The 25369-nt window shown below is 32.8% G+C and overlaps 2 protein-coding genes and 1 long non-coding RNA gene across 9 annotated transcripts; all 3 read left to right on the top strand.

The window, feature by feature from the left end:
• The first annotated feature begins 448 nt into the window (after positions 1–448).
• Positions 449–4920, top strand: LOC114310401 (Zinc finger (CCCH-type/C3HC4-type RING finger) family protein). Its single transcript, XM_028256375.2, has 4 exons — positions 449–831; positions 2049–2115; positions 2202–3043; positions 4583–4920. The coding sequence occupies exons 2-4, from the start codon at positions 2076–2078 to the stop codon at positions 4685–4687; spliced, it is 987 nt and encodes a 328-aa protein (XP_028112176.1). The 5' UTR covers positions 449–831; positions 2049–2075; the 3' UTR covers positions 4688–4920.
• A 7750-nt stretch (positions 4921–12670) lies between these two features.
• On the top strand, positions 12671–18712 carry LOC145789370 (pantothenate kinase 2-like). Of its 7 annotated transcripts, XM_082869837.1 has the most exons (15): positions 12671–13134; positions 13561–13677; positions 13844–13907; positions 14221–14367; positions 14482–14640; positions 15285–15368; positions 15857–15928; positions 16037–16153; positions 17167–17278; positions 17438–17463; positions 17591–17621; positions 17724–17767; positions 17903–18048; positions 18206–18448; positions 18578–18622. In XM_082869837.1, the coding sequence occupies exons 2-11, from the start codon at positions 13565–13567 to the stop codon at positions 17615–17617; spliced, it is 921 nt and encodes a 306-aa protein (XP_082725963.1). In that variant the 5' UTR covers positions 12671–13134; positions 13561–13564; the 3' UTR covers positions 17618–17621; positions 17724–17767; positions 17903–18048; positions 18206–18448; positions 18578–18622. The 7 variants fall into 7 exon arrangements, with proteins under 7 accessions (XP_082725963.1, XP_082725969.1, XP_082725964.1 ...); XM_082869843.1 differs by lacking the exon at positions 13561–13677; XM_082869838.1 differs by lacking the exon at positions 17903–18048.
• Positions 18713–21203: 2491 nt separating this feature from the next.
• On the top strand, positions 21204–22457 carry LOC145790875 (uncharacterized). The gene is made up of 3 exons (XR_014330173.1): positions 21204–21350; positions 21431–21482; positions 22144–22457. It is a non-coding gene; the product is annotated as an uncharacterized LOC145790875 (long non-coding RNA).
• The last annotated feature ends 2912 nt before the right edge of the window (positions 22458–25369 follow it).

The raw sequence follows: 25369 nt of genomic DNA, 5'->3' as shown, positions 1-25369 counted from the left end.
ATAAACTAAAGGGATTACGGGTTATCAAATTGATCTGATTTTTTTTAATAAATGATCTACATATTATGATCTAAAAAGTTAACTATTCAGATTATTGAGGTGAGCCATGTAATGAGCTCCACGGGAACAACATCACGGTCCAAATTAGAAAGAATCTTGTTAATTTGATTAAATATTAACCAATTAAGATATAATTATTTATCACCTTAGTTTAGTGATAATATTTGGAAAAATTACTTTTCAGTGGTTCAACCACAAAATTAATACAAATTCATGAAATTTTTTATAATTTAATTATTAATAATTTTATTTTAAAATATGCACTAAACTGAATTTTGCCCATAATATTTTAGGAGTCTTTATCAATATTTTAAACATAAGAAAAGGTCATTTCAAGCAACACCCCTCAAATAATAAATCAATAAATCAATCAAAGTGCCACTTTTTCTTTTCTTTTTTTGTGCCAAGCAGCAAGCAAACCAACCCAAAACAAAAAAAAAAACCATGTACAAGAAGACCAAAGCGGCACCGTTTGGCTGATCATCCGATCGTCCGCGTCTATCTCTATCTCTATCTCTATCTCTATCCCCACCGATGCCTCTCTCTTCCCTCTTTTTTTCTCTCTCCCTAAACCCTAATCTCTATCTTTGATCCATCTGAGAAACCCGAGCCCTTGGAATCGTAATTCTGATGGAGAAGATGAAGACGAAGGACAAACAAACCCTAACACGAAGCAGATGAAGCCCAAACCCTTAAACCACACACAAACCCTAACACGAAGCTTCAGATTGCTCAAATCGTCTGAATTCCATCACGCATCTAGAAATTCAGGTATTTATTTTTCTGAAATCCTCTTTCTCATGATGGATAATTGCTTAAAATTTACTTCAGATTGTTTGAAATTGCTTGATTATTGTTGTTGTGTTGTTTTTAGTCTGTTTAATTTTTTTGGTAAATGTTGTACAAAAATATTATTTTCTGTTTGGAGGAGTTTTTGTCGGGAAAGAATGAGGAAGGGAAAGAAGGAAAGCAGTTGGGGATGATGATCTGGCAGATTTGCCATTGCCAAAGCTTGTGCTGCTTTTGTCAACTCTTTCCAAAATTTGGCAATGGCAGCTCCTTTGGCAGCCCACTGTGGATGTTCTAACAAAAAAAAAGAAAAAAGAAAAAAGAAAAAAACAATTAAAGGATAGATAGAGCAAGATATATTGGACTTGAAGTGTTACTAGGAGTCCGTGGTGGGACACCTAGCTTTAGTTTTGGAAGGTATTGCTCTTGAGTGCTGAAAAATTGGGGGAGAGTTTTTTTAAGAACCGGAACAAATGGGTCATCACGTTGAACTGGGAGGAACAGGCCTCAGAGCCATCTGGTTTTGTTGAATACTGCAACTGTCCTTTTTTAGCTGGTCTTTCGAGGCAAAATATAATGAATTGATACTTAAAATGAAAAATTGGTAAACCTGAGTCTGATCAGCTAGTTAGGGCTTTGAATTGTCTTGCCTCGCTCTATCGGTGCTCACTCGTTGCTGGTGCTGTTGGTATGCCTATTTTTCTTCTTATTATTTAGTTGTTCTGAACCCAAGTGTTTAATGTTTGATGCCCAAGCCCAATGGCCAACATAGTTCAATGTTTTCTACCTAGCACAATAATTCCTTTTAAAAAAAGGTGAGATTTTCAAGAAAAGGTCAGGTGAAAGATTTTCGCTTTTTGGAGAAATTGTAGAGCCATTAATCCAGCAAATCTCTCTCCCTTCTCCGTTAGATTATAACATAACTCTTATTAGATATGTTCGTGTGCTTGTTTGTCATATTGAAACTAGTTGGATTTTTACAAATGATTTACTTGTTACTGAATGAATGCATGTTGCTTTTATTTCATTTGTTTACTTTAATTGCTTTGGAAAAGGAGGAAATCACACAAGAAAGGCAAGCAGAGTAAAAAGGATAAGAATATTTTAGAATTTTCAGTTTGTTTTTATTTTATTTTTCAGGGTATTGTGAGCTGGGAAATCAAGCTAATCTGATTTATTTTTTGGTTCTACATGTGTAGGCTTCGAACCTTGGGTCCAACTTTTCAATGGCTGACTCGAGCGAACCCCAAAATCAGCCTGAACCAGGTCTGCTGCTATATTTAGCATGCAATCTGTTTTTTTATTAGCTTTCGACTTTCAACTAGTATTTACTTGTCTTGTGTATTTTACAGTCTGCAATTTCTTCAGAAAACCATCAAAAAACAAAAACATTAGGAAGCGAACATTTGACGAAAATGAAGATGAAGCTGAAGCTGAAGATACTAAAACTGAGAGTTCACTGATACATAATAAGAAAAAGCCCCCACAGCCTGACAATAAGCTTCATTTCTCTACTGGACCCTCCAAACGCTCAATGCCCTCCGAGTCAAATGTAGAGTCTACCACACCAATCTTTCAGTTTGAGTCTTCGAAAGAAATTCAAGTTCAAAATGATAGCAGGGCAACTGCAACTCTGGAAACTGAGACCGAGTTCGGAAAAGATGCTCGAGCAATCAGAGAGAGAGTTCTAAAGCAAGCTGAGACTGCTTTGAAGGGGAAAAGCAAGAACCCTGGGGATGAAAAGCTGTATAAAGGTATTCATGGTTATACTGATTACAAAGCTGGGTTCCGAAGAGAGCAAACAGTTTCTGCAGAGAAAGCTGGTGGGTCACACGGGCCTCTTAGGGCTTCTGCTCACATTAGAGTGTCGGCAAGGTTTGACTACCAGCCAGATATTTGTAAGGATTATAAAGAGACTGGTTACTGTGGGTATGGAGATTCTTGTAAGTTTATGCATGACCGGGGGGATTATAAGTCGGGATGGCAGATGGAGAAGGAGTGGGATGAAGCTGAAAAGGCAAGAAAGAGAAATTTGGCTATGGGAGGGGATGACATGGATGAGGGGACTGCGGACCATAGCGATGAAGATGACGAAGATGCATTGCCGTTTGCTTGTTTTATATGTAGGCAGCCTTTTGTAGATCCTGTAGTAACTCGGTGCAGGCACTACTTCTGTGAGCATTGTGCATTGAAGGTAAGCTTATTTATTTATTTTTTTTATAAAAATTTTTAGTGGTCATAATTGAATTCCCTGTTTATTTACTACTGGCTTTCTTGTCTAGTGTTCATATGCTTGTACTGGATTTCATGCTTCTAAGCTAGATAGAATTGTACCTAGGAGATAAAGAAATCAAATAAAGTTAGAAAATAATGAAACACATAAACTGGTTTTGTGAGAAAGGTGGAAGCCTCTTTAACGATCTCAAATGTAGAGAAATATACATGAAGATGACTTCCTAAAAAAAATCCTCGTGTTAATATACTTGTAGTATTACCATTCCAGATGAACTCATAAAAAAAATAAAAACATTCATAGTTTACGAAATATTTCTAATTGTGTTAACATACTTGTAGTATATGAAATAAATGAGAAAAAGAAAACTATCGGAAACAAATTCTGATGCTCAAGAAATATTTTTACAAATTGATTATTTGCTCTAAGCCCTTTAACAAATTATGACCTCATCATGAAGTGTTTTCTCATCAAGGATATGAAATGAATTTGGTTGCCTGCATGTTCACCGCAATCAACATACAAATTTATGTTTAGGAGCAAAATTTGGATGTGTTATGTCACGAGCATACTCATTCTACTAAATTTGTTGATTTTCAGAATTTTTGTATTAACCCAATTGAATTTATAAAGTGAGATATTCCAAAGAAATTTGGGTATGTTGACTTGTTTTGTGCACATCATGGGAAGCTCATATCTATCATGATTGAATTTTCTGTCTTTTTTCTACCAAACATGAAAGACCACTACCCATGTTTAGGACCATTTGTCCAAACAGAACAAATTTTATTGTAAATATCAGAATTTAAAATTTTTCAATTCAGTTTCCTGGGGCACTCAAAGATTCTTTATCCAAACATACATATTTGATGTTCCTAATCTTTTATATGGAGGATAGGAGTATGCTTTATTGCTAAAAATTGGATGTCTGTTTGTCTTTAAGTAAAAGTAAATTATGTATTCACATGTATAGAAATAGTGCATGAAATGAAAAATATTAGACAAGAGGGAGGAATGTTTCTCTTGTGTTTCTCAGTTTTTATCTATCACTAAAAAGGAAACATGGAACTGTACCTGAGTCTTTGCTGACAATTTGAAGTGAAAGATAATATAAGATAAATTGATGAGACGATAAAGTTATCCCATTTCAAGTTTACATAGCATTTAAAATGAGCTCTTAACATTGCCTTTATTGGATAATATGTAAAATTTAAAGAAATGAGAGTTTCAGTACTTTTTTTCCCTTCCTGGAATTGATTTTTTTTCCGTATACAAATTAGGATTTCATCAAGGAAAACGTTTTAGACCCTCAACTTTGATTTGTTACACACCCAATGATATAGGGCCCATCATTGTGGGTCTGAAAGTGTGGGTCTCTAGCATTGCTCTTTGATCAAATGCATTGGTACAAATTAGGATTTGATCATTTTTAGTGTTATGCCATGTTGCTTGTTATTCTTCAAATTATAAGCTTTTTGACTCTCTTCTTTTGTTTCACAGCATCATGCCAAGAACAAAAAATGTTTTGTATGCAACAAGCCTACCAATGGCATATTCAACACGGCTCACGAAATAAAGAAAAAGATGGCTGCTGAGGGAAAATAACGCGTGTGTAAAGAAATATTTGGTTACTGCTTTGGTTTGTGACCATGTCTGTTGATTATGTTTTCATTCACCCACTTATTGTTGAACACTGCAAGTTTTTCACTGTGTCTCCCTTGATACATTAGTTTCAGAATAACATTGAAATGCATACATACATTCACTACTGAGCTACTGTAATATAACTTTTTGATATATGTTTTTGTATAAATTCAGGCATGTGAGTTGATTCTTGATGTTTTTTTCTTCTCGTTGTAGATTTGGAAGTTATGCTACTGTTCTTTTCTGTATTAACAAATGTTTTGCCTCTGATCATCAAAACAATTTTTAGTTTCCTTTACTGTCAATGCAGCCTATATGATTATCACATGACAATTGTAAGGGCATAGTTGTAATTTTGTTGGTAGGTGTAGTCGTAAATTCCACCAAAATGACATGATGTCATTTTTGCAATTGTTGATTTGATGGGTGTTATGTTTTAAAGTAAAAGATTCTAATTGAGTAAAGTTATTATATGAATAGAAAATTTATACATAATTTTTTTGTACAAAATGAAGATGTTGTGCATGTTGTTGAATAGAAAATCTTTCATTTTCCTCCTCTTTTCCTACTAACCAAACAGAGGAAGGTCCATCTCCCTACCTTCCTCCCCACCGCCGTTCCTACCTCTTCCATTTCCTTCTTTCGTCTGTATTGTGTTTGGGTCTTAGATTATGGGAATTCAATACTTGCTAGTTTCTTCATATATGCACCTTGGAATTGGAACTACCCGGACTTTGGACTAGTTTGGACAGGCCTCGGCTTGAGTCGTTTGATGGGCCTATGGGTTATAATAATCATTGTTGGAAGTAGTGAACCCAACCATTCTCTGCTGGGCCAACAAAAGAAAAGGACAAATATATTTCTATATATGTATATATATTATCAACTGGCGAAATTTCTTAGAAGCTGTAAGTTAATAATCATAAAGTATAAATTAAAAAATATAAGTACCTTCACAATCAGTTTATTAAAGTTAATTTTTATCAAATAAGTTGTCGGCAAAAATTAAAGTGGATTTCCGTGTACATCTTAATAGATAGGCCTATTATTTAATAGATCTAATGATAATTAATGGCATTTTTCATTAAATACTATTAAAAAAGTCACTAATAGTATTTAATAGATCCAATGCTAATTAATGGCGTTTTTTACTAAACACTATTTAAAGTCACTAATAGTTCATTTTCAGTGACAATTTGAAAGTTGTCACAAAAATGTCACTAAAAAATTATTACAACAAAGTTATTAATTTTTAACTTTCAACAAGAGTTTAAAAAATTTATCACAAAAAAGTCACTAATCGTAAGTTTTAGCAACAAATTATAAAAATGTGACAAAAAAAGTCTCTAATTATCAACTTTTAGCGACATGTGTACAAAAATTTATTTTTGAGCGATAATTTTATTAGGACTTATTTTTAATAAGATTTGATGAGAATTAAGTCTAACTATTAGAACCTATTGGTAGTTTACCTAAAAACTAAACTAAGCCTTGATTTGATAATGACTTTTTTAGTTGGCTTTTTAGTTTTTTTGACTTTTTTAACGTGGGACTTTTTTATTCGTTTGGTATTTTTTATTGACTTTTTTGGCTTTTTAGCTTTGGAATAGTGGATTTTTTTTTTTTTTTTGTCTTTTTGTGATTTTTGACTTTTTGTGATTTTTTTACTTTTTTTTTTTGTACTTTCGTGATTTTTTAGCCCAACATGTTTACCAAACAACCCCTAAATATGTGACATAGGCTTGTAAAATATATATATATATATACAGTGGCGGAGCTAAGAAATTAAATCAGAAGGGACACTTATTGACTACAACTTTAATTTTTTTTTTCATAACCAACAATAAGAAGATAATAATAATTTTTGAATTAATATTAAGTACAAAAACTTAAATAAATTATTACAAAAGTATTTCACATAAAATTTTATAATTAACTTCGAGTAAAATTAAAAAGAAAGTATTGCGTGTAATTAGTGTATCATAGATAATATAAAAGTCATATATTTAAGTCTTAAAATAAATTATATAATGGTAAGATAAATCAAATTTTTACTAAATTTGAGTAAAAATTTTATATAATAGTGATATCACGTCATTATTGACATATGATATCACCAATTAATAGTAAAGTAATATATGAAGGGTAAACTCCACATGTAAATATAACTAACACTCTAATAATTTTTACATATATAGTGAGATTACTTATATTTGCATATCAATAATGATGGATGCTACCTTTATATTGAGATTTTTTCACAAAACTTTCATACATAAAAATATCATTTGTTGTAGTCACTTCATTTTCAATGAAGCAATCACTATTGTTTTCATAAATTTAAAAATGCCCTTGACATTTTATTCTAAATATTATTTTTATTTATATACATATGTTTAAAAAAAAAATCCAGGAGGAGCACGTGACCCCCTAATCACCATGTGGCTCTATTGTGTATATATATATATATATATAAAGAGTAATGTTAAGGAACTTAAGACTTTTATCAAACATTCACATGAGTATAGGTCTCACATTCACATGAGCCCCACACATCCAGTGATTGTTTGATAAAAAATTTGACAAAAATTTTGAAACCCCTAATATTTTTCATATAAAAAAAGGTTATAAACAACCTTTATAAATTGTATCGAACGTGTCCTAATTCTCCTGAAATCCATGGAATCATATGACATGACTTGAGCGAATGAACATACTTTTGGATTGAGCTTAGCAAATAGAGTCTAATAGCTATTTTCTTGTTATAAATCGCTTTCATGTTCATGGTAATTTAGATGGACACTCAACCTTGAAAACAATGTTCAAATTAATCCCCTTATTGTCTTGACTGGAATGTTATCTTTAATTTTTGACCTTCCGTCCTTGGCTCTGACCCATACCATACCGTATACGTAGTTTCCTTTTCCTTTTGTGGCAAGTTGAGTTTCAAATGCCTATTTATTTATTAAATTTTGTTTGGGAAGTTATTATTTTTGTAGGTTATTTTAATTTTTAATTATTTTAATAGGTTAAAAATTTTATATTTAGAAAGATGGTTAGATTTTTTTTTGTAATTGAATGTGATATTTGTGAGAGAAAAAATGAAATGATTATAGATTTGATGTGATATTTTGTGTTATTAACTATTTTAGCCAATTTTATCATTTTATGAATTTTAGCCCAAAAAAAATACTAAAATCCAACTTGCCAAACACCCAAGTCTAATTTTTTTTTTCTTTACTAGAACTAACTCTTAGGAATGATCTTGATTGAAAATTTAAGAGGCGTAATCCCCTACCATTCGAAAAGCAGGAGATCAGAAAGATTTGGCTTCAATCAATTGGAGTTAATTGTTGGTCAAAATTCTTTGAACTTCACTAGAAAGTTAAGCGAAGTGCCCCCTTCAAGTTACCCACTTTGATGTACCTAAAAATAAAAAGAAACAAAAAAAAATATGAATTCTATTCATGATCTCTACATTTTGAAGATTCTCTATTGACAACATAATGTGGATAAGTTTGATGATTCACCATACTTTTAGTGAGAATAATTTTTTTGGTGTGCCATTGATTTCAAAACCACTCAACTATATTCTGTCAAAATCTTAACCTAAACTACTTTTTATTTTTTTATTTTTTTATGATGCCAAATTTACATTCCAAACAATCTTGAAAAGACGACAGTGAAGTGTTAAGATAGGCCATATGTTGCAAAAATGCTCCCAAATCATCTACAAAGATGGAAGAATAAATACTTTAGACTTATGCTAATCATTTTCATTCAAATATAAGCAATAATAAGGATCAAGTAATAAATGTTTATACCATTCATGGCTTTTATTTGAAGAAATTAAAATAAGTAGAAAGATGTGAAAGAAATAACAAAATAAGTCATGATAGAGACCCCCTCCATTCACCACCCCACAACCCCCACAGACACGTGGTGGGTGGTGATTGGAGGAGAAAGAAAAAAAGAAAAAAGAAAAAGAAAATGTAACCAATGAGAGAGAGAGGGGGTCAAAGGGGGTGGGGGAAAAGGGGGCATGAAACATTTTTGTAACAAAATATGGTGATATAAGTAGATATGTATTTTAATACAAGTGAAAACTAACTTTAATTGTACGACAATACAAACTCCACTTGAACATTCCTGTTTTATTTTTGGTAATTTGATTTTATCTACAAAAGAGGACAACATTTGGCATGTTTGTTTTTTCTTGACTAAGGCTAGTCAGCATCTCTTGATGATATAACATCACTCAGGAGTTGTTTGTGACAGGTGTCATGCATGGGGGACCCATACAAATGGAGGTGGCAATATGCCAAAGGCTAATTATATTCTTTTAACACCGCCCTAGGATATGGTTGGATTGGTCAATTTCTTCTTCAACCATCCAATAATACACACCACCTCTAGGATAACTCATAATGCTAAAAGGATATTTTCTATTAGACAAGAAAAATGATACACGAACTTAAGTTTGTACAAAATTTCATAATAGAGTAATTTGGTAATAACATTTTTAAAAATTATATTTTATATTGATGGGCTTTTAATTTAAAATGACAATACTCAAACTTTTAATTTGATTATAAATTTATATAATGTTTTTGTTTAAGAGAGGATGTTGTTCAAAAAAATAAATAAAATTAAGAGAATATATTGGTCAATTACGAGGAAGTTGGATTTTCTCTCCGAATCTCTCTTGTTTGAAGACACATCTCTAATATATGATAAATTTTAAGGGAGACTTACATATAAATCCTAATAGGTAGATTTATTATCCAATAGATCATATGATAATTAATGACGTTTTTTTATCAAACACTATTAAAAAACGTCATTAATTGTTAAGTTTCAACTACAGTTTAAGAATTGTCACAAAAAGTCGCTAATTATAAGTTTTAGCGACAATTTAAAAAAATCATCACAAAAAAGGTCATTAGTTTTCAACTTTCAGCGACAGTTTGAAAATTTTGTCACAGAAAAACGTTACTAATTATAGGTTTTAATGACAATTTTTAAAAATCGTGACAAAAAAAGTCACTAACTGTCAATTTTTAGTGACATGTAAAAAAATTGTCACCAAAAATTATTTTTAATGACGATTTTAGTAAGACTTATTTTCAATAGAATTTGATAGGAATTAAGGCTAACTATTAAGACTTATAGATTATTTATCTTAATTCTAATTATTTTGTTATAGAGAGAGAGAGAGGGGGGATAAGGAAGATCTAAATAAAATATTTTTATTTCAAGTATAATGTTTAATCGACGTCTAAAGATTTATTGAGTTTTGCTTCACCATTAACTTTGCTCAAATTACTTTCTATTTATATAGACAACAATGGGGTGCATTAATTTTTGCAAGATGTCCAAAGCAAATCAATGATTGACCTTCACGTAAGCACAAATGTTAGATAAATCGAATTGAAACATAAAAGTGTGTTTTGCAAGCTCATATTCGTTTTGGGTATAGAATTTGTCACAGTTAAAATAAATTTTAACTACACTGTATAATTTTTGTATCTTTGTGTAATATAATTCTATTTACCTGGTACGATTTATCAATTTTAACTAGGGGTGGGCGCGGGTCGGTTGCGGCCACGGAACCTCCAATCCGCCATCTGTCCGCCAAATTGGCGGATTGGAGAAAATCAATCCGCATCCATCCACCAATCCGGCGGATGTGGATCGAGCGGATTGGCGGTTTGGCGGATTGATGCGAATCGGTTTGCCGGTTTAAAATTTTATAAATTTTCAACATAATTCAACTTGTGCACTTCCGCAAAAAAAGAAGAAGAAGAAAGTATTACAGTCAATGACTTAAAAAAATATTACAATCACTGCATGTCTCATCCAAAGCAAGAAAGTTTGAAACTTTATAATATCACAATCACTGCATACTTCATCCACATACTACAATCACAGCATGCCTCATCCACATAAAGTATTACTAGGGTGCTCGTGGTTTGGCGGTTCGGTTGCGGCCAAAGGAATCTCAAATCCGCTATCCGTCCGCCAGATTGGCGGATTGGAGAAAATTAATCCGTAACCGTCCGCTCATCATCACGCATCCGTCCAAAATGCGACGGATCGGTTCAGTTCGATCGGTTTTGACGAATCGATATATCCGCTGCTCACCCCTACTTTTAACATGGCAGAAGCACTTAGGCAACACAATGTGACAGGAACAATGAAAATGGCACTAAGGGTTGAAAACTTTGAATCTGATCCTTCATAAATAAATATATTTAAATATTTATAATATTATATAAAGTATACAATTCAGAAAAATTTTAAATTTTGTAACTTTTTTTTGATGTTTCAAAATCGCCCATATTGTCAACTGTTTACGAAAATAACAATTATCAAATTTAACTTATCTTTTTCATTCATCAAACCATAAAAAATAAATAAATAAATAAATGTAAAATTATAAACGCATCATGTTTGTACCTACCATTAATAGATATGTATATTGTATTCATCATATGTGGTGGGTATTAAACTTTGCAAAGGCTTCATGAAGGTTATCCAATAGTACTACTTCTTACTTGGATCATTAGGATATGTATAGCCATTTTTTGGTACAAAAATGAATTTCTTATTCACACCTTCCAAACACAAGGTTAAAGTTATAATCACTATGTTTGGTTCTATTTTTTTAAAAACAATTTTCAGAAAATTCTACTTTCTTATTTTTTGTGTTTTTTTATTTTTACTAAATTTTTTTAATATTTTATGCAAATTTTTTACTTTTTAGACACACCTAACATAAATACACCTAAGAAGTAAAAAAATTGTAAAAAAAATCTTTTAAAAATTCACTAAATACCATAAATACAAAAAAAATATAAGAATTCAGTACATTTTTTGTATTTTTATGTATTTCTTAATTTTTTAAAATATTTTTTCACACTTTTTTTTACTTTTTAGATACATCTAAGTAAGGTACATCTAAAAAAGTAAAAAAAAAATGTTTGAAATTTTAAAAATATTCACTAAAAACAAAAAAATGCGAAAACTAAAAAACTCAATTTTCAAAAAAATTAATCCAAAAAACTCAAACCAAACACACTAAATTCTATCTTAAGTTTTTTTTCTTAGATAAAAAGAAATGGAAAGTGCTTCTTTCTTGAATTTATCTTTTTATATTATATGAAGTGTACAATTGGTCTGAATAGTTCTAAAAACCTTGTCATGTTTGCTTAATTTTCAATAAATGCTTATATCACAATTGATGAGTTTGAAAACTGCTTATATGAAAAAATTGTTCATGTCAAAAAATTAAACTGATTTCACTGACAATTTCTTTTCATCTTCTTCATTCATAAATTATTTTCAAATTTTTGCACTGCAAAGATTCTGTCTCAAAATTATTTCTCTATTAAATGATTTATCATTTTAATTGTGTGGTAAATAGAGGATTAGAAACTGAAAAAATAAAAATCAGATAGAAAAATAACAGAACATTTGCAATATTAAAATAAGATTGCAAAATTATATCATTTTGATATATTATGACAAGTCAAAATATGGGTTTAACCACACACAATTAATAAAATGACAAAACTACCCAAGGTGATAAAATGGGGTACTGTTGCAATAATGACAGTTCAATGCAAGACCCAATAGCCCTAAAAACTGAAAACTGCCAAGAAGATGGTCCCAGAAAATGAAGTTGGAGTCAAAGAACTTTTATGGGACCTTTGGTACACTACAGGGAAAACGGGTTATGGTGGCGTTTTTTTAACGACGTTTTTTTAAACGTCACTGTTATTAACATTTAACGGCGTTTTATAAACGCCGCATATTCTTTTAACCAAAACGGCACCGTTTTATAATAAGAGGCGTTGAAAAACGCCTCCGAATGCGGTATACCACACGCGCCTTTTCATTCCTTATTTTGTATCTGGTCCTCTCTCAACCCATACGCATACATCATTTTGAATCTGAGCCCTCTCTCTCTCTCTCTTTCTCTCAACCCTCTCATTAAAGCAATTTCGATGGAAGCAATTTCTCCAGATCGAACCGATTTCGTCTGTCTCGTCTGTTGCGGTATACACTTGTTTCTCCATCGAAGCAATTTCGATGCTCCATCGAAGCTCTAGATCGAACCGATTTTGAAGCTCCGTTGAAGATTCAGTGATTTCCAGTGAAGATTCAGATATTCGAAGCTCCATCGAAGCTCAGATCGACCCGATTTCGAAGCTCCGTTGAAGATTCAGTGATTTCCAGTGAAGATTCAGATATTCGAAGCTCCATCGAAGCTCCAGATCGAACCGATTTCGAAGCTGCGTTGAAGATTCAGTGATTTCCATCGAAGATTCAGATATTCGAAGCTCCATCGAAGCTCCAGATCTGAACTCTGACCCCTCGATTACTCGCATTTCAAGCTTAAATCGGTAATTTTTTCTTCTGTACTTTGGGCAATATTCATGTTCTTGAATGCATTTCTATGTGTGTGTTTATGTCTATCAATGTGTCTGTCTATCCCTGTGGATTCATGAAGAGAATACTAGTATATTTAGCCTTGTCCATGTAGTACATCTATATAATTATTTGGGCAATATTATTCTTTTGCTCGTGCATTTTCTGCTCACTTGGCAAGGTATCTACAAACTGATAGACAATTGCATTATTTGATCATTTAAAAGGATGTCATAGATCATAGTTGTAGAACAAAAGCCATGAAAGTATAAGAAACTTGAAAAGCTTTTGGCAGTTGTTACCGTGTGACATTCTTTCTGGAAAAGTAGTTTTTGAACTACTCCACAAATGAGTTCCAGTTATTAAAATTTTCAATTTCAAGCTCCTATTTTGTGAAACAGGTTGATGGAGGATCCTGCTGCATATGGAAAGTTGGGGCTGGCCAACCTTTTGGAACTAAGGGAAGACTGCTTGAGGGAGTTCTATTTTGCTGATGCCTATAGGAGCATAAAACAAAGGTATCCATCCATATTTGGAGAGTTAATTTTTATTTGAATATGGTTTCTTCCTGTTTGTGATGTCATTCTTAACCACATACAATTTGTTTCTGGCCACAAAATGACGTGCCTCTTATATTTTCGTTGGTAATTTAACCTGTATTTTCCTCTTCTTGGCATGTGATAGGGAAAATGAGGCATCACTTGCTGTTCTGCCTGACCTGCTAATGGAGATTGATAGCATGAATGAGGTATGTGTAAATTTTAAACTTGTTCTTTCCTTCCCCCTCCTCACCTCCCCCCTGAATTGGAAGAAGAAAAGCGAAAGCTGCATTATTATGGAAACTAATGCATACTGTGATCTTTCTTTAATCTAATCAAATTCTTATATCACTACGCATCTCTGTGTAACTACTGGAACTGTTAAGTGTGAAGATTTGAATCTTGCAAAAGTTTTGTTGAGATTGGAGTGGACCCATCACTGAAATAAATGGAAATATGTTGCATTGTTTTTCACCCCTTACCATTATTCTACTGATTGTCTGAAGCATTCCTTCATTGCAGGAAACAAGACTGCTTACCCTAATTGAAGGTGTTCTTGCTGCAAACATTTTTGATTGGGGATCCCGTGCCTGTGTTGATCTCTATCATAAAGGAACAATTATTGAAATATATAGAATGAGTCGCAAAAAGATGCAAAGACCATGGCGAGTAGGTGAACTGAAAATAAAATTCTTTTGGGAAAAATTATTGGAAAAATAGAATATCTTTCCTTCAAAGTAATTGTTGGATAATCATTAGAAAGTTTTTGTTTGTGTATTTTAGGTGGATGATTTTGATCTTTTTAAGGAGAGAATGTTAGGGTCTGGAGACAAGAAACCTCCACCACATAAAAGAGCACTACTCTTTGTGGACAACTCAGGTGTTGATGTGATCCTGGGAATGCTTCCACTAGCACGGGAACTCCTCCGACGGGGAACTGAAGTAAGTGTTTTCTCAGTAGTGTTAATGAAATGGTTCTGAATATTTTTAATTGAAGTTTATATTAATAGTAACCCCAATCTAGGAATGCTTCTCTCCACTTTGTGAAGTCTGATTTAATAAAGGTTTATTGGTAATTGCGAGAATGGGGTCATGAAGATGTGATTCACCAATCTCTCCCCTGCCCCCCACCCCCTTCAGGAGGAGACAGAGAAGGAGGATATGGAGACATATAGATGCATTATGATTGATGAAAGTTGATACGATTGTTACTTACCCAAAAAAAAGTTGATACGATTGTTTTGCAATGGATTGCATATCTAGCTGTTCAAATGATCGATGTTACCGCATTACTGTTGTCAAAATCATATGATATGCAATTAGGATCTTAGGATTGCATTACACTATTGTACAACATATTTGACATTTTTTACTTTATCGTATGATAAATGGCTATTATGTGATATACATCGTATTGGATTTTCAGGTTGTGCCTAGTTGATTAGGGTGTGAGCCTGAAACAAAGAAACTTCTTAGGACTAAACTTTATAGCTTCCATGGATGTTACTTTGTACTTTGTAGGCTTAACATTTTCTTTAACAGTGTTATCTCCGTGCTTGCCATGAGTAACAAGGATATTTTTACAGGTTGTTCTGGTTGCAAACTCACTCCCTGTACTAAATGATGTTACTGCTATGGAGCTTCCTGATATTGTGGCTGAGGCTGCCAAGGTTTGTGATGGACTATATGCATAAACGCTAACCATTTATTTTCTTCCATTTATTGTCTTGAATTGCCTATGTTAAATTGCTATATAGAAATTCAGTTTTATGATTATTATTGTGGTAGACTTGAATGGCTGTGCCTTTTTCTTTTCATATATGAGGTCAGGTTTGGTTAGTAAGCCAATACAGCTTCCTAACCAAACTTGACCAAGGTTTAATTGAGGGAGTTGCTAGCTATTCAAATTGGAGCAAACTTCTCATCTGTTTGCATAGCTCAAGCTTTTATATTTTCAGAGTATACAGACTACTAGATTTGTAGGAATTCAGTGTAAGATATTAACAGGGGATATTTGGCTAGGTTCTAGGTTCTAGTTTGATTGTGTTCAAACCTGAAGGCAGACACTATGTGCATCTGATGTTTATGTATATTTACATTGTGGTTTCTTTCAAACAAACTTTTTACGTGCTTAACATGCTTATATTCTTTTCTTCAGAGTATCTCCACAGAACAGACAAAAAGATTTACAAAATTTAGGGAGAGGAAAGGCCTTATTGATGAAGATGTGGTATGCTGGAAAATGCCTCATTTTTTTCCTTTTGAATTAATTTTCTTTAGATGAATTGAAAAAGTTGTTTACATTCAAACTTTTAATTGTTCACTTTTTGTTTTCAAGGTAAGAACTGATAGATCACTTTCATTCTATGATGGGGATGACAATCCAAATGTGAATCTTTTACGAGACATACTACTGACATACTCGTTTTACAACTTTGACCTTGGTTACAGTCAGGTACTTATTGTTGTCAATAATTATTATTTCAGATGGCAGTTATTTATTGATTTTAGATGATTAATAGCAGAATGGTTTTCCATGTACGAAATGTATCAAATATCCTTCTGCTTGCCATTTTTTTAAAGCCAGAATTACCAATGCTTGGAAACAATTGGATCAAAAAACAACACCAAAATTTCCAGGACTGCACATTATTGCTTAAAGCAAAACCCATCTGAATTGTGGCTTCTTTTTTTTGTTTTTTTAAAACTGCAATGAAGATGTAAATGGTAACATATATTTCCCTTTATTTTTCCTTGCAGAATTAAATATGACCTAGTTGCCAGTTACCAAATTTCTGCAAGAATATAGCACAAAGTAGTGTGCAACCCTATAATTCAACATAGTTTGGGATGTAACATTAAGTCACACTGCAGTAGATTTAGATGCATTGATAAAAAAAAGTAGATATGACTTCAGAAGTTTAGTAAAAAAGACTTGCCTAAGTTGGAATACCTTCTAGGATTAGATGTGCACAGTTGATAATAACAGAAGAATTTTTTCTTCAATTGAACACTCAGCATAATGCATGAAATTTTCTTCCGAAAAGGCAATGTTGAACTGCATTGTTCAAGGGCAACGACATGGTTTTGAAATTTCCTTTTTAAGTTTTTCTCGAGTGCTATATGTTCTGGATTACCTATCATCTTCTTGAATAATGCAGATGTTTGGCTTATGGTGCTAATATGGTAGAATAATAAAATATTTCGTTTCTCATTGCATGTGGCTTGATGTCTTGTCCATCATTTGATCTGTCCTAGTGGATTTAACTGATAATATCAAATAAATAATATGGATTGGTGCTATATGGACAGGGATAGTAGTTCTCATTGTGCTTGTTTTTATGTATAGTGCATATTGCAAAGAATTCGCTGGATGCGTTTTTGTGTTCTGTTCTAAACTAATATGGAATGCTATTTGATCTTTTTTCTTCTTTGAAAGGTACTGAGTCTTCTATAATTTGCCTACAGATTGTGGGACAGTTGAAATCCTTGCAGCTTGTTGCAAGCCTAACAGCAGAACGAGATGGTGAAATTCAGAAGGCTGCTTTAAATACTCTAGCTACATGTTATAAGACCTTTGGTGAGTTCTGCTCTTATCAAGCTGTAGACTTTATTTGGTGTTTGGTTTCTTGCATTGTACTTGTATAATTTGAAGATATTGATCATGGTGGTTGTTCATTTTGAAGTGATGGGCTCTCATTTCTGTATGATGTTGAGTGTTTTATTTTGATTTGAACAGGGATTGTGGGAAACAAGTGTAACTGGGTAAGGAACTTTGATCTCTGAATTTGATTGGACTTGCATATCAATCTGGTTAGAAACTTCGTATTGTTATGACTAATGTGTTGCTAAATGTGCTTCTTCCTTTAAATATGAACGATTAATTGCGTAGGGGGATTCGACACTGCACATGCCGTAGCCAGGTAATAATGGTATTGGGCTGGAAGTTTAAACAATTTTATCCTCTGAAGTTTTTCTGTGATATGGGTTCGGAAAATTATTTTCAATTATCTTTGTGATCTCAGGGCATATGATCGAGTTGCAATTAAGTTCCGTGGAACTGATGCAGGTATCAATTTTAATATCAGTGATTATAATGAAGATCTTCAACAGGTGGTCGGGGTTGGTAAATGTCTAGTTGATACAAAAGTTTTCTTTTTATAAGGAATGTAATTGTGTTTATCTGGTTTTGATCTTTATGCAGATGAAGAATTTGACGAAGGAAGAATTCGTGCATGTACTTCGTCGCCAGAGTGCCAGATTCTCTAGGGGTACTTCAAAATACAGGGGTGTTACACTGCACAAATGCGGACGATGGGAAGCTCGAATGGGGCAGTTCCTTGGCAAGAAGTGAGACAACACTGAACTGATTTTTTACATTTTCTAGTCAGATGTGACTCAAAATTCTGTGTGATCTCCCAAATTCTGTATCAATTTTATTAACTTATATTATTAATGAACTGTGAAAATGGTCTTCATTGGTTTGTATCCAACACATTGCCTACAGGTATATCTATCTTGGGTTGTTCAACAGTGAGGTGGAAGCTGCAAGGTCATAATGATTAAAATTTTACTTTTCCTTGCTCTATATGTTATATTATATTATCTATTCTCCATCCGATCCAATTTAACTTTATGTTAATCAGGGCTTATGACAAGGCTGCAATAAAATGCAATGGAAGGGAAGCAGTGACCAACTTTGAGGCAAGCACATATGAAGAGGAGTTAAGCTCTGAGATTGAGAATCGAGGTATCACTTGTTTAATTTTTTGTGTTGTTTTATGATTCTTGAAACTTCCCTTCATTTACGGTTGCATATATTTAGCTATCCTTCTTTATGAATCATGAGATGATGACATCTCTAATCTTTTCTATGCAGGAAGCAGCCATAATCTAGACCTCAACTTGGGTATTTCTACCCCTTATTTTGCTAATGGCCAAATGGGAAGCAATGACTTGAGCAGTGGTTTACATTTGCAGAGTGACTTGAGCAATATGCATGAGAACAGAAGGGTAATTTTAAAAGCCGTATATTAAGATTTTAGTCTGTCCGGTTTTGCTCTATAATTGGATTAGTCAAACCAGTGATCATTCTGTATACAAGCTATGTTCGAATTTTGGAAGGTCTTACGTGAGTTTATGTAGCAGATTTATCTTTTCCTCTTACAGGCTGAGAACTCCGTTACAACAATAGGAATTCAACTACCTCATGGCCAAATAATGGTTTCTGAGCACCCTCCTCTCTGGAAAGGTGTAAATTCCCATGCCTTTACATTGATTTATTTATTATCTTTGTTTTCAATGTATTGTGGCTCTAAATCAGGATAACAAAGTTGGGAAAACTCTTAAAAGAATAAAGACCCTTCAAAAAGTTTTCTGTTTACAACCTAGCAACAAAGCCGTAATCGCAAGTCCTAGGGTTTAAAGGATAATTTTTCCCCTTATGGAGTAAATAAAGTTTTAAGATTTTTTTTGTCCATTATTAATCAATCTTAGCCACTACTTCATGCAGTGTGGTTCTTCATGGTAATCTCTTTATATAATCATGCAACATGATATTATACATTCTTAATAGGGTGGAAAATATGCTGCTTGTATCTTTCTTCATCAATTGAATTAGTTGTCATTCTTTTTTTAAGTTGCAATTCATCAGAGATTAATCATTTTTGCCATTTGATTTTTATCAACAGCAACATATTTTTTAGACAGGCCTGCTATGTGTGCAAGAAAATCATGTAATAGGCAAGGCAACAATCCTAGTACCCTTGAAACTAAAATTGAAACTGACAGTTAATCACTTGTTTCTCTTGTGCAATTTGATTGGCGATTTTGGACAGGAGGGATTGTGGTTGGTGCAAGATTCAAATGTACTTTGCTTAGGCTATGATTACATTGATGTTAATGAATTTGGATTTCCTGATGTTTTACTTGTGGAACTAATTCAACTTGGAGAATGATGTTTGTTAGAAGGGGAACTTATAATTTCTATGAATTAATTCATGCAAATTCTATGCTTATGAAGTTTTGATGCTTCAATTAGACAAGAATTCTCAGAAATTTTTCATGCCCCCTCTCTCGCTTTGTCTACCTGTGTGTGTGTGTTTTGAATTGGGGTAATTTTGTTATCATTTATTTCTGTCAAGAGTCAAGACCACCTTAATTATTGACATTTTGTGATATCATGCAGAGTTTTGAAGCTTTGAATCAACGTGCTGTGGCAGTTGTGGTGGATCCCATACAAAGTGTTAAGGGGAAGGTGGTCATTGATGCCTTCCGCTTAATTAACCCACAAACCATGATGCTTGGCCAAGAGCCAAGGCAAACAACGTCCAACCTTGGACATTTGAACAAGCCATCCATTCAAGTGAGTGCTGAATGAGTGGTGCCTTTGTGTTTCTGATAGCTGAGGTGTCACCCCTGAGTTTTATCCTCTAATGGCAATTTGTTTTGCAGGCATTGATCCATGGGCTGAATAGGCATTATTACTCAATAGCCATTAATTACAGGAAGAATGAACTTGAGGTGAATAAAAATCCGCACTATGTGCCTACTTCTAGTTATATATAATATCCGCACTATACACATGCAATTTGTTTTTGCTCAGATGAATAAAAATCTTGAAGTAAACATTGTCAAATTCAATAATACCCCATGTAAGTCCAGAGGCTTTGCATTTGCTTCATCTCTAATTTTTAGCCCTCTCTTGTGCATTTTGTGGAGATGTCTCAATTTGGTGCTCTGTTGGGTTATGATTAGGAATAGAATATAAATGTAATTCACCCGGTTTAGTAGAATTTTGAGAATCTCTTTTTAATTTTTTTTCTCAAATAAATTTAATTAGTTTGACAACAATAATTCTTAAAATATATCTTTAAAAATTATTTTCTTAAAATTATTATGTCACTAACACAGTCAACAATAATGATTGTGTGCCCATCATCCAGTCAGGCTTAAGATGCCTTCCAAGAGGATCCACCAGCATTTGGCTATCTGTAAAGATGGATAGAAAAGACAATGGTTTAGCAAGGGTTTAGCTAAAAAATTGACACTGGTTGACTGCTTAGATGTGTTAGTGACATAATATTACTAATTATTGAATATCAAATAGCTAAAAAAGCCGGAACTCCAATACTTTTAAACCACCTATTTACTTACTTGAATATCAAATCGCTAGAAAATTATAAAAGATGAAAGAAACAAACGAAAATAAATAAATAAACAATGCACTATTAAACCCACAAAAGGTCTCTATGAGAAACAAAGGAGCCACCAGCAGATGGACTTTTTCTTGCCCCACTTGCATAGCACTGTTCTTAAGTTTTGAAAATTACTTTTTCTTGCCCCACTTGCATGAAAACATGTTCATGAAAATTACTTGAGAGCTTCTGGTCATCATGGTTGTTGAGGGAACCAGCTCACTGTAATAATGAAAGTCCTTTGCTGGTGGATATACACTTATATGCTTGTATGTTTGTTCTATTTTAACTTTCTCATCTTCACCTCAGGTGTGCTGATAATATGCTTCTTTGACACACGCTGCAGCGTGATTTCTAACTCGCTAGCAATGGTAAACATTTACTGATTGTGGCATGCCATGTATCTGTGTTTTGTAGGTCCTAGCTCAAGTCAAGCCACACAAAAGCAGACAAGAGGTGAGCAATCATTTAATCAAAAGCTTTTTTGACAAATAACATATCTTATTAATTACAATACTTGCTCTTATTAAATATAGGTTCACCTTTCAAAGAAAGAGAAGAAGAATAAGAAGAAAAAGAACTAACAAGGTAAAAATGTAGATTTATACTTATTAATCTATCCTCTAAACTTTAAAAATTAGTGCTATGTTTTATTTTTATTATTTTTTATTAAGTATTCATATGTATAACATAATAAATATATTAAACTATATACTTTGCGCCGCCCCATGTGTCATGAAAATTGTTGCGGATCTTCAATTTGGTGGGGGGTTTGTGGAGGGGGAAAAAAGAAAAGGGAAACAAAATGTGAATAATATTTAGCTTACATGTTATTTACATTTCCCTTCAATTTTCTAGTGTCATGTTTCTTATTGGTTATATTATACATGATATTGGTGGCTAGTCCGAATTGTTTACACCTGTTGGTTATATCCTCTGTTAATGGTGCTCAGTGCAGTTTATGGCTGTAGAAAATTCTTTATCTTCAGTCAAAATGCTGCTTATCAAATCCCAGCAGTATTACAAAGTGTTCCTAGTTAAGTACCATAATTAGTACCATATGATTTAGCTCAGTAGTTTAGAAGTGCATACTGAGACTATACTTGTGTACGTGTATTTCTGATCACTTTGCTGTAATAATATTCAGTTCTGTCAATCATTCAGTGCATAGAAACTGATATGTAGACAATTGGCCTCATTTGGATCCTTTTTTCTAAATGAATAATTTTGACATTTTCATCATTAACAGGAATAGGCTACCAAAAGCAAGTCTGCAGGAAAGGCATAGTACCAGACTATGATCTCCGACAGCGATTACACCGAGTTTGAAAACTTCTCAAAGTGGTTGGGAGTCTCCCAGTGAGATTTTTCTGTCTTTGAGTTTTGTCTTGGTATAATATCTTTATCTAATTGTTTTGTTTCAAGAGGAGTTAATTTACTTTTTGTGGCAGTTTTGAGACAAGATTTGAGTTTGGTGGGTTATGTTTTATGACAAGATGGATGGATTTTTCATTTTAGCAGATCTGGAATCAAAATTTTACAAATTGTAGTCTCTTACTTAAACACGATTTGTTAGTTTTTTTTTTAATGAGAAATTGAATTAATGCTTCATTTGTTATTTGAATGAGAGTTATTATTTTAAATGTTAGTTTTTTTTAATGTGAAATTGAATTAATGCTTCATTTGTTATTTGAATGGGAGTTATTATTTTAAATGTTAGTTTTATTACAGATATTTGAATGGGAGTTAATATTTTGTATGTTAGTTTTATTATAGGTATTTTTTTATTAATTGAATGAGAAACTAAATTCAATATTTTTTACAGGTATTTTTTTTAATTTAATCAAATAAAATTAGCATAATATCCCCAAAAAAAAAAAAAAAAAAAAAAGGAAGATATGACGGCGTTTCTACAAACGCCTCCTAATCCCTCAACAGTAACGGTAATATTTTTAAAACAGATACGACGGCGTTTCAAAAACGTCGCTAAATATTGTTGGTGACGTCAGCGTGTGTGGTGGGACATTTGGCGGCGTTTTAAAAAACGCCGCCTGTACTAATATCACGACGTTTTTAAAACGTCGCAAAGCTACAGCGACGGCCGCAGCTTCGACGTTTGGTACTAAACGCCACAAAAGGAATTAGGGGCGTTTTTGATACATATGGCGGCGTTTTTTAAACGCCGCTAAAAGTGCGATTTCCAGCAGTGGTATTACCTCCGGTCCTCGGCTGGACGGTACTATTCGACTCATGGGAGTTTATTACGGGTCTCGTTTTAATAATCTGAATCGTTCAATGTGTAGAATTCGTTGAGTACTATATGCCTGTAAAAAAATCACGTTGATCGAGATATCGATAGCTATCTCATTGGATCAGTTTTTTGCCAACCATTAATTTGTTCACCATCTTTTTTTTATACAAAACTGATTTGATCATATAGCTATTGATATCCGATCAACTTGATTTTTATTAAATATATAGTACTCGACGAATTCTACATATTAAACGATTCAAATTATCAAAACGAAACACGTGGTGAGTCTCAATGGGCTAAACAGTACCGTCCAATTTAATTTCAGACCAGAGGCAAGCTGCATCCTTTACGAAAACAGGACAAAACACATAGTAGGACACAACAAGGGTACCAACAAAAACCAGGCAAAAGTCCTTTGGGCTGTACACCCTTGAGCCTTAATAGTATCTCAATTGGTGGTTTTTTCTTTTTATTTTTATGGACAAATTATAATGGTAGGTTTTGAATTTTGTCTCGTGTCATTTTAGCTTTTATGATTTTAATTAGATTAATTTTAATTTTTCATTTTAAATTTTATATTAATTTAATCCAATTGATAATGTCGATTATGATTTTTGAAGGAAAATGATCATTAAGTTGGTTGGAATTAACTTATTAAGTTGAATATCAATTTTTCTTATAAAAATATGACACATACTACTCATATGTACATTTTTTCATAAAAAAAAAAATACTAACTGTTTAATTAATTAAACCAAATTGAGATAAAATTATAAAATTAAAATTAAGTTAATTAAAATTACAGGATCAAAATGATAAAAAGACCAAAATATAAGAATCACATATATAATTTTTCCATTTTTAATTATTTTTAAGGCAGCATGTCGTTTGCGTCAGCTTATAAGTTAACTTATTCTTAAATCTCCAGCGTCAATTTATAAGTTAACTTTCTTAGGCCCCGTTTGTTTTGGGTTATAGCAAGGGAATTAGGATTACTAGTACCTTGGATTAGTATATGGGGTGTTTGTTTTGAGAGATAGCCTAGGGACTATTAATACCTTGGGACTAACTAATACCTTGGTATTACTAATACCTTATTTGTTTTGAGAGATAGGGAGGGTACTACTAATACCTTGGTATTACTAATACCCTTGGGGAGGGGATTCATAGTGAGGAGGTAGAGATGGTATTAGAAAAATAGTGAGGGGATTAGAAATTTTTTTATTTTTTTTATTTTTTATATATTGGAAATTTTTTTAAAAATATAATTTTTAATTTTTTATATTTTTTTATTTGTTTTATTATTTTATATAAAAATAATTTAACAATTCCTCACTACTAATCCCCTCACTATCAATCCCCTCACTACTAATCCCCTCACTACTAATCCCCTCACTATCAATCCTCTCACTAACAATCCCCTCATTATTAATCCCCTCACTATTAATCCCCTTCATTCTATCTCTGAAAACAAACGACCCTCACTAACAATCCCCTCACTATTAATCCCCTCACTATCAATCCCCTCCATTTCATCTCTGGAAACAAACGGGGCCTTAAATCTTTGTTTATAAAAAAAATTTGGTTGAAAATTTTAACTAAAGACAAGAATAAACAAAATTTTATCAAAAAAGCTATTTTGTATTCTTTCTTTTTCTACTTTAAATGGACTTAAAAAAAATAAAAATAAAAAATAAATCAACTTAAAAGTTTGAGAATTTTTATTTCGAACAAATTTTGGCTCACCAATGCGTTAAAATTATGGAAAATGCATGAGACCCCTAGTGGGGGTACTGGGGGTCTCTTCCTATTCGCCCAAAGACTGTTTTTTTTTTTTTTTTTTTTTTCTGATTTCAGCCATTACCAGCCCCCACGTGGAGGTGGGGGTTGCTGGGGGTCTCCCCTGCTGGGGTCTCCAGCAGGGCCCTAAAATTATAACTAATTCATAGATAAAAAAATAACAACTTATAAATGCAAATGTAACTAAATAAAAAATTAGAGTAAATGTAATTACAAACAATGGCAAGAGTTCAGACGATTTCCCAGTAAATTATTTTTGTTTAAATTTGGTCACAACTAACATTTTGGATTAATTCCTCTTTATTTTCAATGAAACAAAATAATAATAATGTGTAAGTGTTTTTCCGATCACACTGCCCAACTCAGTATTCAGCTGAAGAACACTGGCAGAATAGATGACACCTGGCTAACCTGTAACAGA

The sequence above is a fragment of the Camellia sinensis genome, chromosome 5 (genome assembly GCF_055761805.1).
Source record: "Camellia sinensis isolate YWXY chromosome 5, ASM5576180v1, whole genome shotgun sequence".
Lineage (NCBI taxonomy): Eukaryota > Viridiplantae > Streptophyta > Magnoliopsida > Ericales > Theaceae > Camellia > Camellia sinensis.
The sequence above is the reverse complement of the archived record's forward strand: the minus strand, read 5'-3'. Positions and strand labels throughout refer to the sequence as shown.